This window comes from Miniopterus schreibersii (assembly GCF_964146895.1).
Source record: "Miniopterus schreibersii genome assembly, chromosome: 1".
Classification (NCBI taxonomy): Eukaryota; Metazoa; Chordata; class Mammalia; order Chiroptera; family Miniopteridae; genus Miniopterus; species Miniopterus schreibersii.
The window spans coordinates 126,588,413-126,603,364 of NC_138101.1; the positions used below are offsets into that span (position 1 = coordinate 126,588,413).

Sequence of the window (14,952 nt, forward strand, 5' to 3'; positions counted from 1 at the left end):
GGACTTCAGTCCACGGGCTGACACTCTAACCACTGAGCCAAACCAGCTAGGGTATCAACTGCATTTTCTTCTTTTTACCTTTACCCATTTCTCCACACACCCCTTCAACCCCCACCTCTGGCAACCACCAATCTGTTCTCTGTTTTTATGAGTTTGGTTTTTTGTTTTGGTTTTGGTTTTAGATTCCACATATAAGAGAGATCATACAGTATTTGTCTTTCTCTGATTTATTTCACTTAGCATAATGTCCTCAAGGTTCATTTGTGTTGTCACAAATGGCAAGATTTCATTCCTTTTTATGGCTGAATAATATTCCATTCTATTTATATATGACAATTTCTTTATCTGTTCATCTATAAATGGAAATTTAGGTTGTTTCCATATCCCGGCTATTGTAAATAATGTTGCAATGAACATGAGGACGGATATACCATTTCAAGTTAGTGTTTTTTGGCCCTGGCTGGCATGGCTCAGTGGTAAGAGTGTCGGCCCTCACACCAGAGGGTTGCAGGTTTGATTCCAGGTCAAGGGCATGTATTTGGGTTGCAGGTTCAATCCCAGGCCCCGGTTAGGGTGTGTGAGGGAGGCAACCAATCACTGTGACTCTCTCACATCGATGTTTCTCTATCTCTCTCCCTCTTTCCTACCTCTCTTCTACTCTCCCAAAATAAAATAAATAAAATAAAATAAATAAAATAAAAATAAGTAAAATAAAATAAAATAAATGGGAAAAATATTCTCAGGCGAGGATTAACAAAAAAACAACAATAACAAGTTAATGTTTTTTTGTTTTCTCCAGATAAATACCCAAAAGTGGAATTGCTGGATCAAATGGTAGTTCTTTTTTACATTTTTTGAGGAATCTCTATACTGTTTTCTATAGTGGTTGTACAAATTTACACCCCCACCAACAGCGGACATGGGTTTTCTTTTCTCCACATCTTCACCAACACTTGTTATTTCTAGTCCTTTTGATAACAGCCATTCTAACAGGTGTGAGGTGGTATCTCATTGTGGTTTTGATTTGCCCTTCCCTCATGACTGGTGACACTGAGCATCTTTTCATGTACCTGTTGGCCATCTGTATGCCTTCTTTGGAAAAATATCTATTCAGATCTTCTGCCTATTTTCAATGGAATTGTTTGTTTTTCTGCTATTGAGTTGTATGGATTTTTAAATGTATTTTTGATATTAGCTCCTTATGAGATATATGATTTGCAAATATTTTCTTTCATTCAGTAGGTTGTCTTTTCATTTTGTTGATGGTTTCCTTTGCTGTGCAGAAGCTTTTTAGTATGATGTAGACCCACTTATTTATTTTTGCTTTTGTTGCTTTTGTTTTTGGTGTGAAATTCAAAAAATCATCACCAAGACCTATTATGTCAAGGAGCTTACTGCCTATGTTTTTTTCTAGAAGTTTTGTGGTTAAGATCTTCTTATCAATTCTTTAATCAATTTAGAGTTAATCTTTTTATGGCGTAAGAGAGTCATCAAATTTTATTGTTTTGCATGTGACTGTCCAATTTTCCAACACCATTTATTGCCGAGACTATCCTTCCCCCATTGTATGTTAATGGCTCCTTTGTTATAAATCAACTGACCATACATACATGAGTTTATTTCTGGGCTCTCTATTCTGTTCCATTGATCCACGTTTCTGTTTCTCTGCCAATACCATGCTGTTTTAATTACTATAGCTTTGTAATACAGTTTAAAATCAGGGAGAGCCCGACTGGCATGGCTCAGTGGTTGAGCATCAACCTATGATCCAAGATATCAGGGTTGGATTCCCAGTCAGGGCACATGCCTGGGTTGTGGGTTCGACCCCCAGTAGGGGGCATGCAGGAGGCAGCCGACCTCATTACTGATGTTTCTCTCTTTCTCTTCTTCTTCCTTCCTCTCTCTGAAATCAATAAAAACATATTTTTAAATGCCTCCAAATTTGTTCTTTTTTCATGAGATTGGCTTGGCTATTCAGGTTTTTGTGTTTCTATACACATTTTAGGATTACTTGTCCTATTTCTTTGAAAAAAGAAATGTCATAGCAATTTTGATAGGGACTGCATTGAATCTATAGATTGCTTTGGATAGTATGGCCATTTTAACAATATTAATCCTTCCAATCCATGAGCATGGAATACCTTTCCATTTATTTGTGACTTCTTTCATTAATGTCTTGTAGTTTTCAATATACAGGTCTTTCATCTTTTCGGTTAAATTTATTCGCAGGCATTTTATTCTTTATGATGCAGTTATTAATGAGATTGTTTTCTTTATTTTTTCTGGTAGTTCACTGGTAGTGTGTAGAAACACAGCAGATTTTTGTGTATTGATTTTGTATTCTGCAACTTTAGTGAATTTGCTTATTCTAAAAGTTTTTTGATTAAGTCTTTAGGGTTTCCTATATTTAATAACATGTCATCTGAAACGAGTGACAGTTTTATTTTTTTCTTTCCCAATTTAGATGCCTTTTATTTCTTTTTCTTTGCCAATTGCTTGGCTAAGACTTTCTATACTGTGTTGAATAGAAGTAGTTAGAGTAAGCATCTTGTCTTGTTTCTGATCTTGGAGAAAAAGCTTTTAGATGTTCACCATTGAGTGTGATGTCAGTGGTGGGCTTGTTATATATGGTCTTTATTATGCTGAGAGATGTTCCCTCTATAATCACTTTGTTGAGACCTTTTATCATAAATGATGTTGAAGTTTGTCAAATGCTTTTTCTGCATCTACTGATATGATCATATAATTTCTATCCTTCATTTTGTTAATATTGTGCATCACAATGACTGATTTGTGAATATTGAACCATCCTTATATCCCTGAAATAAATTCCACTTGATCATGGTGTATGATCCTTTTAATATATTGTGGAATTTGGTTTGTTAATATTCTGTTGAGGATTTTGCATGTATGTTCATTTTCTTTTCTTGTAGCATCCATGTCTGGTTTTGGTATCAGGGTAATGCTTGCCTCATAGAATAAGTTTGAAAGAGTTCCCTCCTCTCCTATTTTTTAGAAGAGTTTGAGAAGCATTGGTATTAATTCTTTTCTGAATGTTTGGTAGAATTTACCAGTGGGAGTCATCTTGTCCTGGACTTATTTGTTGGAAGGTTCTTGATTACTAATTCAGTGTCCTTACTTGTAGTCGATCTGTTCAGATTTTCTATTTCTTTAAGCATGCTTAAAGATAACTTTATGTCCACCTGAGAGGGGAGAATAGACTACCAAAAGGTAAGCTCCTACCTCTCTCAACCTCTGCTACCCATAGTCACCATACTGCCCTTGTTGCTGGTTGAGGAGCCTAAAACATTCCTAAGCTTCAGACCTGCTCCCTGGGCATTTCCACTTGGATGTTCCACAGACCATTAAAAGAACTATACTCAGTTTCTTTCACCCCTTCTGTTCCTCCCCTGCATTCCCCACCTCAGTGAATGAGAGAGCCTAAGCCTGAAACAGTCTTAAATACTGGTGACCACTCTGGTGACCAAGGCCTATAAGTTCAATTTCCTTCTTTCAGTTCCTATTGCTGCTATCTTAGCTCGGGTTCCATTTCTCACTTGGATGACTAGAATAGCCTGTTAACTAAGCACTGTCTAGTCTTGTCCTTGCCAATCTGTTCTCCACACTGCTTCCAGAACATTGTTTAAAAACTGCCAATCTAGTCATGCTAGACATCCTTTAGTGGTTCCAGCTGTTTGTACATACTGCCTCCTCTGTGAGAAACACTCATTGTCACTTCTGAGCCTTAGCCGTTCTCCATGAGACTTTTCCTGGAAGGCTTTTCTGATTTACATACATCTGTCACCCTTTGTCTCCCATTGTCTCTACATCCCCAGTGCCTATGATAGCCAGCTCAATAAATATTAAACTTTGAATGACACCAAAGTCAGCTGAAGGCAAAGCCTCCTATTTTCTTTCTTTTCCTTGACCAAGCAAATGCAGCATCATTCCCCTCATCCAATGTTTATTGATTCTTTCAGGTTTTGTTTTCTAATTCAGTCTCCACATTCTCCATTAATTTCTGTTTTTAAGTAATTTTTTAATTTTTCAACTACAGTTGACATGCAACATATTAGTTTCAGGTGTATAACCCAGTGATTGGACATTATGTAACTTACTAAGTGATCACCTCGATAACTCTAGTACTCCTCTGACACCATATTAGTTACTACAATATTATTGACTACATTCCCTATGCCGTACTTCACATCCCCAAGACTTAATTCCTTCTCCATGCATTTCTAATCTAAAATCTCCAAAATTAAAGCAGTGTTTCTAAAACTGCATCCAAATCACCTAGAGGACATGTTAAAGATTGCTGGACCCCAGACATTCCAATTTAGTAGATCTGGAGTAGGGCACAGAATTGGCGTTTTCTAACAAATTCCCAGGAGATGTGGATATTGCTGGTCCAGAAACTATATTTTGAAAACCACTAGAGCACTGGTTCACAGCTGAAAGTAAGCATTAGAACATAATCATACCTTGGCCCACTTCTACCTACTGAATCAGAATTTTCATTGGGGTGGGGAGGACAGGCATTTTTCAGCTTAAAAGCTCCACAGATGATCCTGATGCAGTTATCTTGGTTAAGAACCATGAACTCAATGATTAACTCCAGGATTTGGACTTCCCCTTCTTCCCAAGCCTTATTTTTCACGCACCTTCCAACTTTCTACCCTGCTCTCCAGTCATGTGGAAAAGCACAGTCTGATGATTCCAGACCTCTGCTCCCTCTCTCTGAGCCCTAGATTAGTCTTAGTTATTCACTCATGCATCCATTCATTCACTGAGCACCGAGCACTTGCCAGGCACTGTGCCAGAGTAGAGTGTGGTAAACACAAAAGACACAGCCCTGTCTCATGGAGCCCACCCCATTTGCTCTGAGCTCCCCATCACCTATGCTTCCCCTTCTCTCTCACTGCACAGGCAAATACTGGCTTAATGCCCACTGCACTCTCTGGCCAGATTGTACATTTCATGAAGGCAGAGACTGTGGTCGGTCTTTGTAGATATTCAATCAACATTTGTTCAGATGAAACTGAAAAGCTTTGCTCCTGACCTTGCCTTCTTTCAAAAACCATCTCCAGATTCTCTCTCTGTGCTGTCTTTCCTGACCAGCTCCAACTCACTCCCGCCACTCCCAGAACCGAGCTCTGCCTTTCATGAGCCCCACCCCTAATTCCAAGCAGATTTTTATCTCAGCATTTGTGATCTTTTATTCCAGGTTGTTTATAGGTCTGGCTCCTCCTACCAAATTGTGGGCCTCTCAAGGTCAGGGACCATTTCATTTTTTGTCTTTTAATTTCTGTACTTCATATAGAAGGTATATAATACTATTTGTCAAATTAATGAATGAAGTCAATTTTGTTTTCACTTAAGCCTACTTTGCAATGTTTTTGCCAAACTTCCTTGTAGCTTTAATGAAATTGTTCTTAAGATTCTTGCACTTGTCCACAGTAGGAAGATACCATAATTTAAATTTCACAGAGTATGGAGTATGCACAACATGGAATTTAGGGAAAAGAGGTTCATCAAGGGTCCAAATAAAATCTGTCAGAGGACAAAGCATGACTTATGGACTGTCCACTGCATTCTCACCCAGGGTTCCGAGTCAAGGTTTTAGCTCCGTCTTACACTGTCATCCTGGACAAGCCAGTCACCCAGACTTTCTGTCTCCCTGTTCCATCATTTATAAGCTGAACAAAAGATGTGGTTTCTAATCTACACTAAGTCTTGACGGAAAGTAGGATGCTACCTAATGAATTCAACAGCATCTTTGAAATTCATTTAAAAAATGAATTCAGACAACCTTGTAGTAGAAAGAGGTGTTGGGGAAAAAAGAGGGTTACACTTTACAAACTATATAAAATGTAGGTGTTCTTAACAAACTCTGTCCAGAGCATGAGGCCATGCACATAATAAGTCTTTAATGATTTTTTTTTTTAAATATGTTTTTATTGATTTGAGAGAGAGGGAGGAGGAGGGAGAGAGAGAGATAGAAACATCAGTGATGAGAGAGACATTGGTCAACTGCCTCCTGCATGTCTCCCACGGGGGATAGACCCTGCAACCAGGGCATGTGCCCTGACCAGGAATCAAACCATGACCTCCTGGTTCATAGGTCGATGCTCAACCACTGAGCCATACCAGCCTGGCATCTTTAATGAATATTTATTAAATGAAAGAAACAAAACAATCTATAGATGCTGTCATTTAAATTGGCAGGAATTAAAAAGCACCAACCTGTTCTCACAGAGAATCTTGTGGGGAGATACACATTGCATATTCCTCAGGAAGCCATGGTTTCCCACTTTGCAATGCTGGAGCCAGTGCCAAATGTCCCCACAGGTGAACACACTCTGTTACTAAAGCTCACACAGCTTCACATGCATTTGGGTAAATGTTCCAACCACGCCTATTCATGACCGCTAAACACACAGTTCAGAGTTGTACATGAACTGTGTTATATCGCCGATACACACCCTCCTGTCAAGCCAGAGAGGTAAATTCATTTCTAAATGATATTTTGGTTGTGTAAAATTCTTAGAAATTTAGATCACTATTCTACCCAGCATCTGAGTTTTGTACATTTTTCAACTAATCTTCTTAGCATGCATGTAGACATAGGGAGGAAATAAAAACCTATGAATTGTATCACCAACTTAATTTTCTCTTCAGCAGATTGGATATCTGCATATGGAATGAAGACCCTAGAAAGCCCACACTATTCCCACAATTGCTTATCGGAAACAAGGATCAGTCTAGGCAACAAAAGAAACAGTTAGTGAAGTTTGTGTGTCATGGAGCAGATAATTTTACAAGGCTATGTTCTTAAGGTTTCAGAATTAAGGATTTGACTGTAGGAGCAAAGAGTCCTGGGGGCAGGACAACCCAGATAACCTCACCCACATGCATTTCTCACACAATGCTTTTCTGTATGTATACAGAAAATAGAAAAGAGTATATCATTTTTGTCCTTAGTATTAAATGGCTGCTTTTTCTTCAGCGCACTCTTAAATTTCTGCACAATGCCCAGCCTTCAGCACCCCAAGGAGCATAAACAAAAGATATCAGGCAAGTTCACCTACTCCCACTCCACTGAACAATGCTTGTTGTTAACTAAGCAATTCCCAGGGCAGATTTATGATTTGTGGAGCGCAGAGTAAGTACTCAGGTTGGGTCCTTGGCATCTGAGGTCAGAAGCACGTGGTGCCCGCTCAATCTCCAGGGCTTTCAGAAAACATGAAAATGTGACCTAAAGTTTGTGCTTGCGTGTACACCAGAGACTATTTAGGCTTTAGAGAAATTAAAGCACATTAAGGCCTCAAAACAGCTCATTGTTCATGCTCCAAGTTTTAAGCTTTTTTTTATTTGCTTCTATGCGTCTCTTCTTGTGAATAAATGTTTACTGAATTATATGAGTAATCAAATCTATATAGAACATGTCTATGGGTACAAAATCCTGACAGAGCAAAAAAGTTATATAGATAAGTAAATTTAAAATTTTATTTTTTCGCCCGGCCGGGCGTGGCTCAGCGGTTGAGCGTCAACCTAGGATCTAGGCGATTGGGGTTCGATTCCCGGTCAGGGCACATGCCCGGGTTGCGGGCTTGATCAATGACTCTCTCATCATTGATGTTTCTATCTCTCTCTCTCCCTCTCCTTTCCTCTCTCTGAAATCAATAAAGATATATTTAAAAATATATATATATTTTTTCAATTCCTAAACAGAATTATGACTCGGATTCTTTTCCTGTATTATATCACCCTGGATTATATCACAAGACAGAATTTGTAATCAGCATACTTAATTTATCCCAAACATTTATATGAGGATGTAGAGTCCTGTCAAAACTATAAGGACGTAAAAGATAAATGCAAACAAGTACATAAAAAGGCTTATTTTCCACCTGCCTTTTCGGGGAATATTTTAGGTAGAGTTACACCTCATAGGGTAATAAGATGTTATTAAAATGTAACAGACTTGGGGGAACAGTTTCTCCCCTTTATTGTCTGGCTCAAAGATAAAAGTAAAATAGGTTACTGTTTCCATTTTTATGAGTATAATTTTTATCATGTCATTAAAACTATGAAATAATTAAATTTCATTATTACTCTTTTACTCTAATTTTCACCTACTGAATACTAGAATTAAGCCAGAAAGACAAAAAAAGATAATGTATGTATATATATATATATATATATATATATATATACACACACATACATACACATACACACACACATACAAAATGTTTGCATAATTTTAAAGTCATTTGGAAATACCTGAATTCATGGCAATTATTCACTAGATGGGTAGTTAGTATAATATAACTAATAAATACAGCCATGTGTCTCAGGCCAAATGAAATTGTTGATGGGTCACTGATGTTGGTGGGTCCTTTCGCTTATTCTAGACAATTCAAGTGCTAGTCTATTATTCCAGTAGACTTCATGTGAAGCAAACCAGCTAGCTCACGGTCTCTAAACAATTATTAAATATCTCCATTTTTCAGGAAAATTGTGTTCTACCAAGTCTCTAGTGAGGTTCTGGTGCTTAAAAGATCCTTAGACAAACTTTAAAATAAATGGTTAAGTTTAAGAGGGGGGAAATACACTGAAAAGTAAATTTACAAAGAAAAACTACCGATACTATAGGCACAATGTAGTCACACAAACACTCGTAAAAAACACAGGCTGTTTTTAAATAAATCACAAAGTTAGGACGTTCTGGGTTAGGTGACAGAGGCTGATGAAATCCAGTCAATTCCAGCACAAATGAGAAAGGACATAGAAGCCCAGTGAGCCTAGTTGGGGGGGCTTCTTGCTGTTAGCTCGGGAGGGAATGCCTGCCTCGCGCCCACCAGTGGCAAGTGATTGAAAAAGGAGAGGTTAGTGAGAAGAAAACAAAAAGAACAGTTCCCTACCCATTGCCTCCCACTGCATGAACTTTTGACATATCAGCAAACTCTTCCTTTCGCCTGCTGCTGCTGGTGTACTGCTCGCTGTACAGCTTCAGGGACATCTGCTCAACAGCGTCTCTTTGCGCTTCCAGGTAGCACAGCTGAACCTCAGCCTGGAGGGAGACAAAGAGGAATTGCTGTTTTAATCCAGGAGGAATGCATTGCAAGTGAGGGGTAACGACTCAAAGAAGGGGGATGGTTCGTATCACTATACTGCTCCGTTCCGGGTGGGATTTAATGGGATCGGCTGGGCATATTACGGAATTACAGTTTAGATCTGAATCTTCTAAGTTCCTCCTTAAAATAGGACCTGAATAAATGAACTCTCGGAAGACTCAGTAAACATCACAAAATATCCCTGAGATCATAATACTGGATGATGAGACTTTACATAAAAATTCTGTGAAATTCCTCCTATTGCCACATATGTAACAGTGGTTTTTTGAAGACCCCCCTCCAACCCACACGTTTGCGGGGACTCGTATTCTGAACGCCTCTCACTATGCTCCCTGAGGAGCGTAAAAAAGCCTAGTACTAATTCTAATACCTCTTCCACCGGGACAACGCACTTCCTTTATTACATTTTTTTTGTTCTCTGTACTATTGTCTTAATTTTAAAACAGAGGGAATGGTGGTTTTGCTCTCGTGCAGGTTTGAATTGTTAAATCTTTCACAGTTGCGTGGGGCTCACTGCAGTAAAGGAGAGGTACTAAGTTCACCATGCTGTTTTCTATCAAACCGAGGACAAAAGAATGCTGAATAATACTTGGCATGGAAACGTATTAAATAGACGCTTTATTTATTGCAGCTGTTGTGACCGCTGTGGCTTCAGGGTTCCCCGGGACGCTGGACGAGGCCGGACGAAGCCTTCTCGGTGGCACGCCTGCCCGGCCCGGTCAAGGGGAGGGGCCGCGCTCAGGTCGCGCACTGCACACCCAAGGAGCTCTTAATTTCCTTTGGCACGCTTTACTTAATCCAAGAACATCTATTAACATTTCTGATAAGCCTTAAAACTGCTACTTCTTCATATCTGAATTACATATTCTCCTAAGAAAAGCAGCTGTGGGCCAGCTCTCGCGTAGTTGCCAGGACTCTGTGACATGTAAGAATCGCTGAGTCAGACACAACCTTCTGCTCTTCGCGGCCGGGGCCAACCAGGGCCCTCTGCCTGGTCTCTAGCTTTACAGACTCGGCCTGCGGGCGGCGGGGAGTGTTATTATAAAGTGACAGCTTCTTAGAGTGAAAGTCAGGGCTCTGTAAAGGAAATGAGTAGCTTATGAAACGTAAGGTCTCAAACCGTTCTAAAGTTCCTACGTTGTTGCTTTCCACAAGCAGCTAATCACTAATGCTCTGGACTGCCGAGGAAGAACTTTCGAAAAATGCTAAAATTACTATATTCACAACATTGAAGTTTCAGAAATCAGTTAAAATCCTCTGTATTCGTTCACGTGAAGTTTTCTTGCCCAAACTAAGTGGCCTGAATAAAAATAGACTCAACTGGATTAAGAATTATGTCAAACACTATAAACAAAGGATAGTGTTTCATGGAGAGCATTTGGTTTGGGGGGAAGGGGTGTGGCTGGTTGGAAGGCACAAAGGAATTTAGCATCTTTATTAAGGATGTCAAAGAAGAGGAATGGAGCATGTTGCTGGCATTATAGAAGAGTCTCAACCCAGAGATATGCAGGTATCATAGAACTTGAAGGAATAATACCTATAGACCTAAGAATATTTTTTAAATGGGGGAGGGGGGTGTAAAACTTAATATAGGAAGGCAATTATTAGAAAAAACAACAAAACATAGCTTTCAAAAGAGCACACCGTATTTTATGTGATTAAATAAATGTGAGATAGATAACTGAGAGATATTGAACAAAAGTCAAAGAACTTAAAAACAATAATTCTCCCAAACACCATCCCCTCTCCACTCCTCCCCACCAAAAGCTATCGGGATAATGGAAACCCCACTAGAATAGTGCATCTGCACTGTAAGGTGCCAACGGCATGTCTGATCCCTAGAGGTTCCTGTTCACTTTTAGTCATCCTATGGTAACAAGCTGGACCACTGTTTGCTCTGGGTAATAATCTCACAATGTGTCTCACTGGTCACAAAAAGGATCATAAGGAGGGACGCTGACTTCATGTGGATGCATCACTACTACAAAAAAAATAGTTGGAGTTTATTCCTTTTAGACCTCAGGCCATTTCTGTGTAAAAAGGGAAACACCTCTCATAGAACAGGGATACATGGAAAGGACTCCGAGTTGACAGCAACTCGAAAGACAATTAGTCACCTTACAAAAATGATTGAAATGTTGCAATCTAAGACTTTTATTGCACAATACTTCACTGGCATTTGACATTTAAAAAACCCCTGTGCACTAACAAGGAGAGGAATTAGATGGCCCAATCCTTTCCTATCCATCCCTATTTCTGTCTCTGTTTTCAGTGATTCATACCTAAGCGTGATGATAAAAATAGAAAAAAGTAGCTCCTTCTGCTAAGGTTGAATGGCTTTGCCAGTCTAAATCTTTCTGCAAACTGTCTTAACTTTTCTTCATCCTATATCTTAGTCCAAAGATAAATTTTAGGTGAAAGGTTTAAAGAAAATACAGTTCTTGCAAAAATAACACTGAATCTCTGATTAAAAGAATTTTATTTATTAGCATTTTATGATTATAGTGGATACTTTTAAAAGTGAATATATTTTACAAATAGAAACTTAGCCTGATTAAATAATATTACTGATGTGTAACCAACAAGATCTGGCAACTTACTCGTTAAGGAAAATAAAGGAACAAGAGGGAACAGACTCACTGAAGATCCACCTCACAGTTCCTGCCGGTGCCGTACTACGGTAGACGGAACAAATGACCTGGGTTTGGTCGAGTTTTTTGTTTGAGGTACTGGTGGGATACCCATAATGAGATATTCAGCAAGCAAGTAGAAATATTAAGACTGAAATATAAACCTAGAGGCAACAGCTGACACTGGGAGGTGAAATGAGAACGCCGTGGAAGGGAATGTATGCAGAGAAGAGGAAAGGACCAGCTCTCCTCGGCCTGAGCTGGGCCTGCATTGCTGCCTGGCTGGCCCGATGCGAGGGATTCTCAATCCCTCGCCCTCCAACCGTCTCCAGCGTCCCCAAATCCGCCTTATAGATGGTTCATTGACTAATCTTTTTGAATCACACCTGAGATCACTGGTTGCTGTTAAGGGCTTAATTCTGGCCCTCTTTTCTTTATTTACACTCTCTCCTACGGCTTTCGATGCCATCAATACAGTCATGGCTCCCGATCCTCCCCTCTGAGCCCCACACTTCCATCTAACCGGCCACCTGGCTTTGGACTTGGGTTTACTTCAGGTGTAACTGTTCAAAACAGAACAGACCATCGTCATTCTCCCCACGTCGCCCAAACTTTCTCCACTTAGGCCTTTCCTTTTAAATAACGGGCACTCTCTGTGTCTCAGGTCAGAAACCTGGGAGTAATCCCTGACTCCTCACTGTCATTTACCACAGCCAGTCGCTCCTTCAGAGCCGCTGGATCACCTTCCAAAATGTCCCTCCAGTCTGTCCCCCCGCTGCTGCCAGCCTGACCCAAGCCTGCACCCCGGCCCCCGGCAGCAGGGCAGTTATCTCCTGGGGCGTGTTTCCCCTCACTCGCTCCTGCCCCTCCAGGCGCTTCCCTTACAGTGGCTGGCGTGGTCTTTACGAAACACCAGCAGGCTTCACGCTGCAGTCAGACCTAAAAACAAACCTCTCCCACGGCCCAGGAGATTTGGCTCCTGCCCAGCTCAGGCCTCCTCTGCCTCTCCGACCTACGCAGCTCACTCTTGACCACTGTGCCCTGTCATCCTTGCCTTCTTTCTGTTCTTTAAACAGCGCTTTCCCGTCTCAGGACCTTCACACATATTGTTGCCTCTGGAACATTCTCTTGCTAATGTCCTCTCAACCTCCAGCTCTCAGCTGAGATGTTACTTCTCAGAAAGGCCTTCCCCGACCACCTAGCAAAAGTAGATCTACTATTTTTCTCTATTTTGGAACGGTGAAAATTCCTTAACAGCACACATCACCATTTAAAACTTTTGGTTTTTCTGGCCTACAGGTTTTCTGTCCCTGTCTTCAGACTCCAAGGTCTGTAAGGAACTTTGTTCTCTGTGTCTCCTTTGCCATTTTATATTCCCAGCACCTTGGCAATACCTGGAACGTTATAGGGGTTCAGTAAGTAATTGCTGAATGAATGAATTGTACATCCATACATCTATCCATTTAGTACTCATATGTTCACTGAGCCGTTACCATGTGCCAGGAACTGCTCCAGGGACTCTGGGTACAAATAGGAACAAAACATAATCCCTTCTCTCGAGGGATTGCGTTGTAGTGGAAGAAAGAGCCAGGCCAAGAGAGAACTACGAGTGTGCCAAGTGGGATGATTGTGGGGGAAGATGGGAAATAAAACAACTAATTGCCTGGAGTTAAGGAATGGGCAGTAAAAGTTTGACAGAGGTAGCATTTGAGCCAGATCTGGGGATATGGGTAAGACTTTATTTATGTGAAAAAGTAGATGAATATTTTTATAAGCAGAGTAACTCCTCTGGTCAGAGGCCCAGAATTGTGAAAGGTGTGGCATGTTCACAGAATGTGGCAGGAGCTTTGGGGCATTTGGACAAAGAGGCTAAGGTACAGAGGGGGAGACGGAAGAGGGGGTGAGGTTAGGGACTTTGTACGCTATTGGCCACCGTGCCCACAGAAGGTAAGGTGCCATTGTCTCTGTGGTGGCTTTCATCTCCATCTCACTTTTTCTATCACGGCAAGGTAGCCATCTGACGCATTAGTCCAAATAAGCTCACAAAGCTCCTACCTCCTGGCATACTTTGAGAACATTGCATTGAGAAGGAAATTGGCAGTTTCCTTCAGGCCAAAGGCCCAGTGTCCCAAACAGGGGGAATGCCTAAGAGATTTCAGTAACCTGTAGTAAACCTTTAACATAACGTATGGACTCACTGTGTCTCCTCCAATTCACATGTTCAAGCCCTAACCGCCGATGTGACTACATTTGGAGATAGGGTCTTTAAAGAGGTAATTGAGGTTAAGCGAGGTAACAAGGGTTGGCCCTAATCCAATAGGAATGGGGTCCTTCTAAGAAGATGAAGATGAAGATGCAGGCCACAGGGAAAGGCCATCTGAGAACACACTGAGGACGTGTCACTTACAAGCCAGAAACCAAACCTGCCAACATCTGGATCTGGGACTCACAGCTTCCAGAACTGTGAGAAATGTATTTCTGTCGTTTAAGCCACCCAGTCTACGGTATTTTGTTTGTTGCCACTCTAGTAAACTAATACACATAATAAAGTTAAAAAACTGTCTTTTCATCTGAGGTTCAGTACAATTGCTTTGCTGCTTATCATTAGCAGCATGTCTTCCCCTTTATTTGGTATGCACCTACAGCCCAAATCACTAGAGATACACCTCTTCAAATTTAGATTACAAATTAATAATTTAGTCAGAACACAAGACACAGTGTTCTAAAATATTTTATTCAAATTTGGCTTGGTGTGTGGTGATCCAAATTCAATGATCGTTGGAACCTGAATAATTACTCAACCATCTACTTCCCTATGATGTTGTGTCTAATAACAAAATAGTTAGCCCATGATAGATTTTGGGGAGTAAATTTTTCGTCATTCTAAAAACCTTTAAGGATTAAATACATAATCACTTTTATAATCACATAGAGATATACACCTTATCCTAAAAAGCACTGATTTAGTTAAGAAATATCAATTATTTCATTAAAACTGCACATCCCAACATCCTTTGTTAAGTGTCCTGATGTTAAAGTTAATTTTACTCCTCCTTAACTCCTGCCACTGTAGGTCTGCCTGGTCATTCACACTCACACTGTGCTTCATAGCTTCCCACCACGTCTACCCTCCTGCTTGCACCTGGGTCCATGTTCTCTGCCTTCTCTCCTGTTTCTAT

At 40.4% G+C, this 14,952-nt stretch overlaps 1 protein-coding gene across 2 annotated transcripts in view; it reads right to left on the reverse strand.

The window, feature by feature from the left end:
* The window catches only part of AKAP6 (A-kinase anchoring protein 6), a 516,415-nt gene that overhangs the window by 120,343 nt on the left and 381,120 nt on the right, over nucleotides 1-14,952 (reverse strand). For both annotated transcript variants that reach the window (XM_081157931.1, XM_081157932.1), the window contains one exon: nucleotides 8,931-9,079. In XM_081157931.1, coding sequence (XP_081014057.1) covers nucleotides 8,931-9,079 — 149 coding nt within the window. The remainder of the gene's footprint in view (nucleotides 1-8,930; nucleotides 9,080-14,952) is intronic.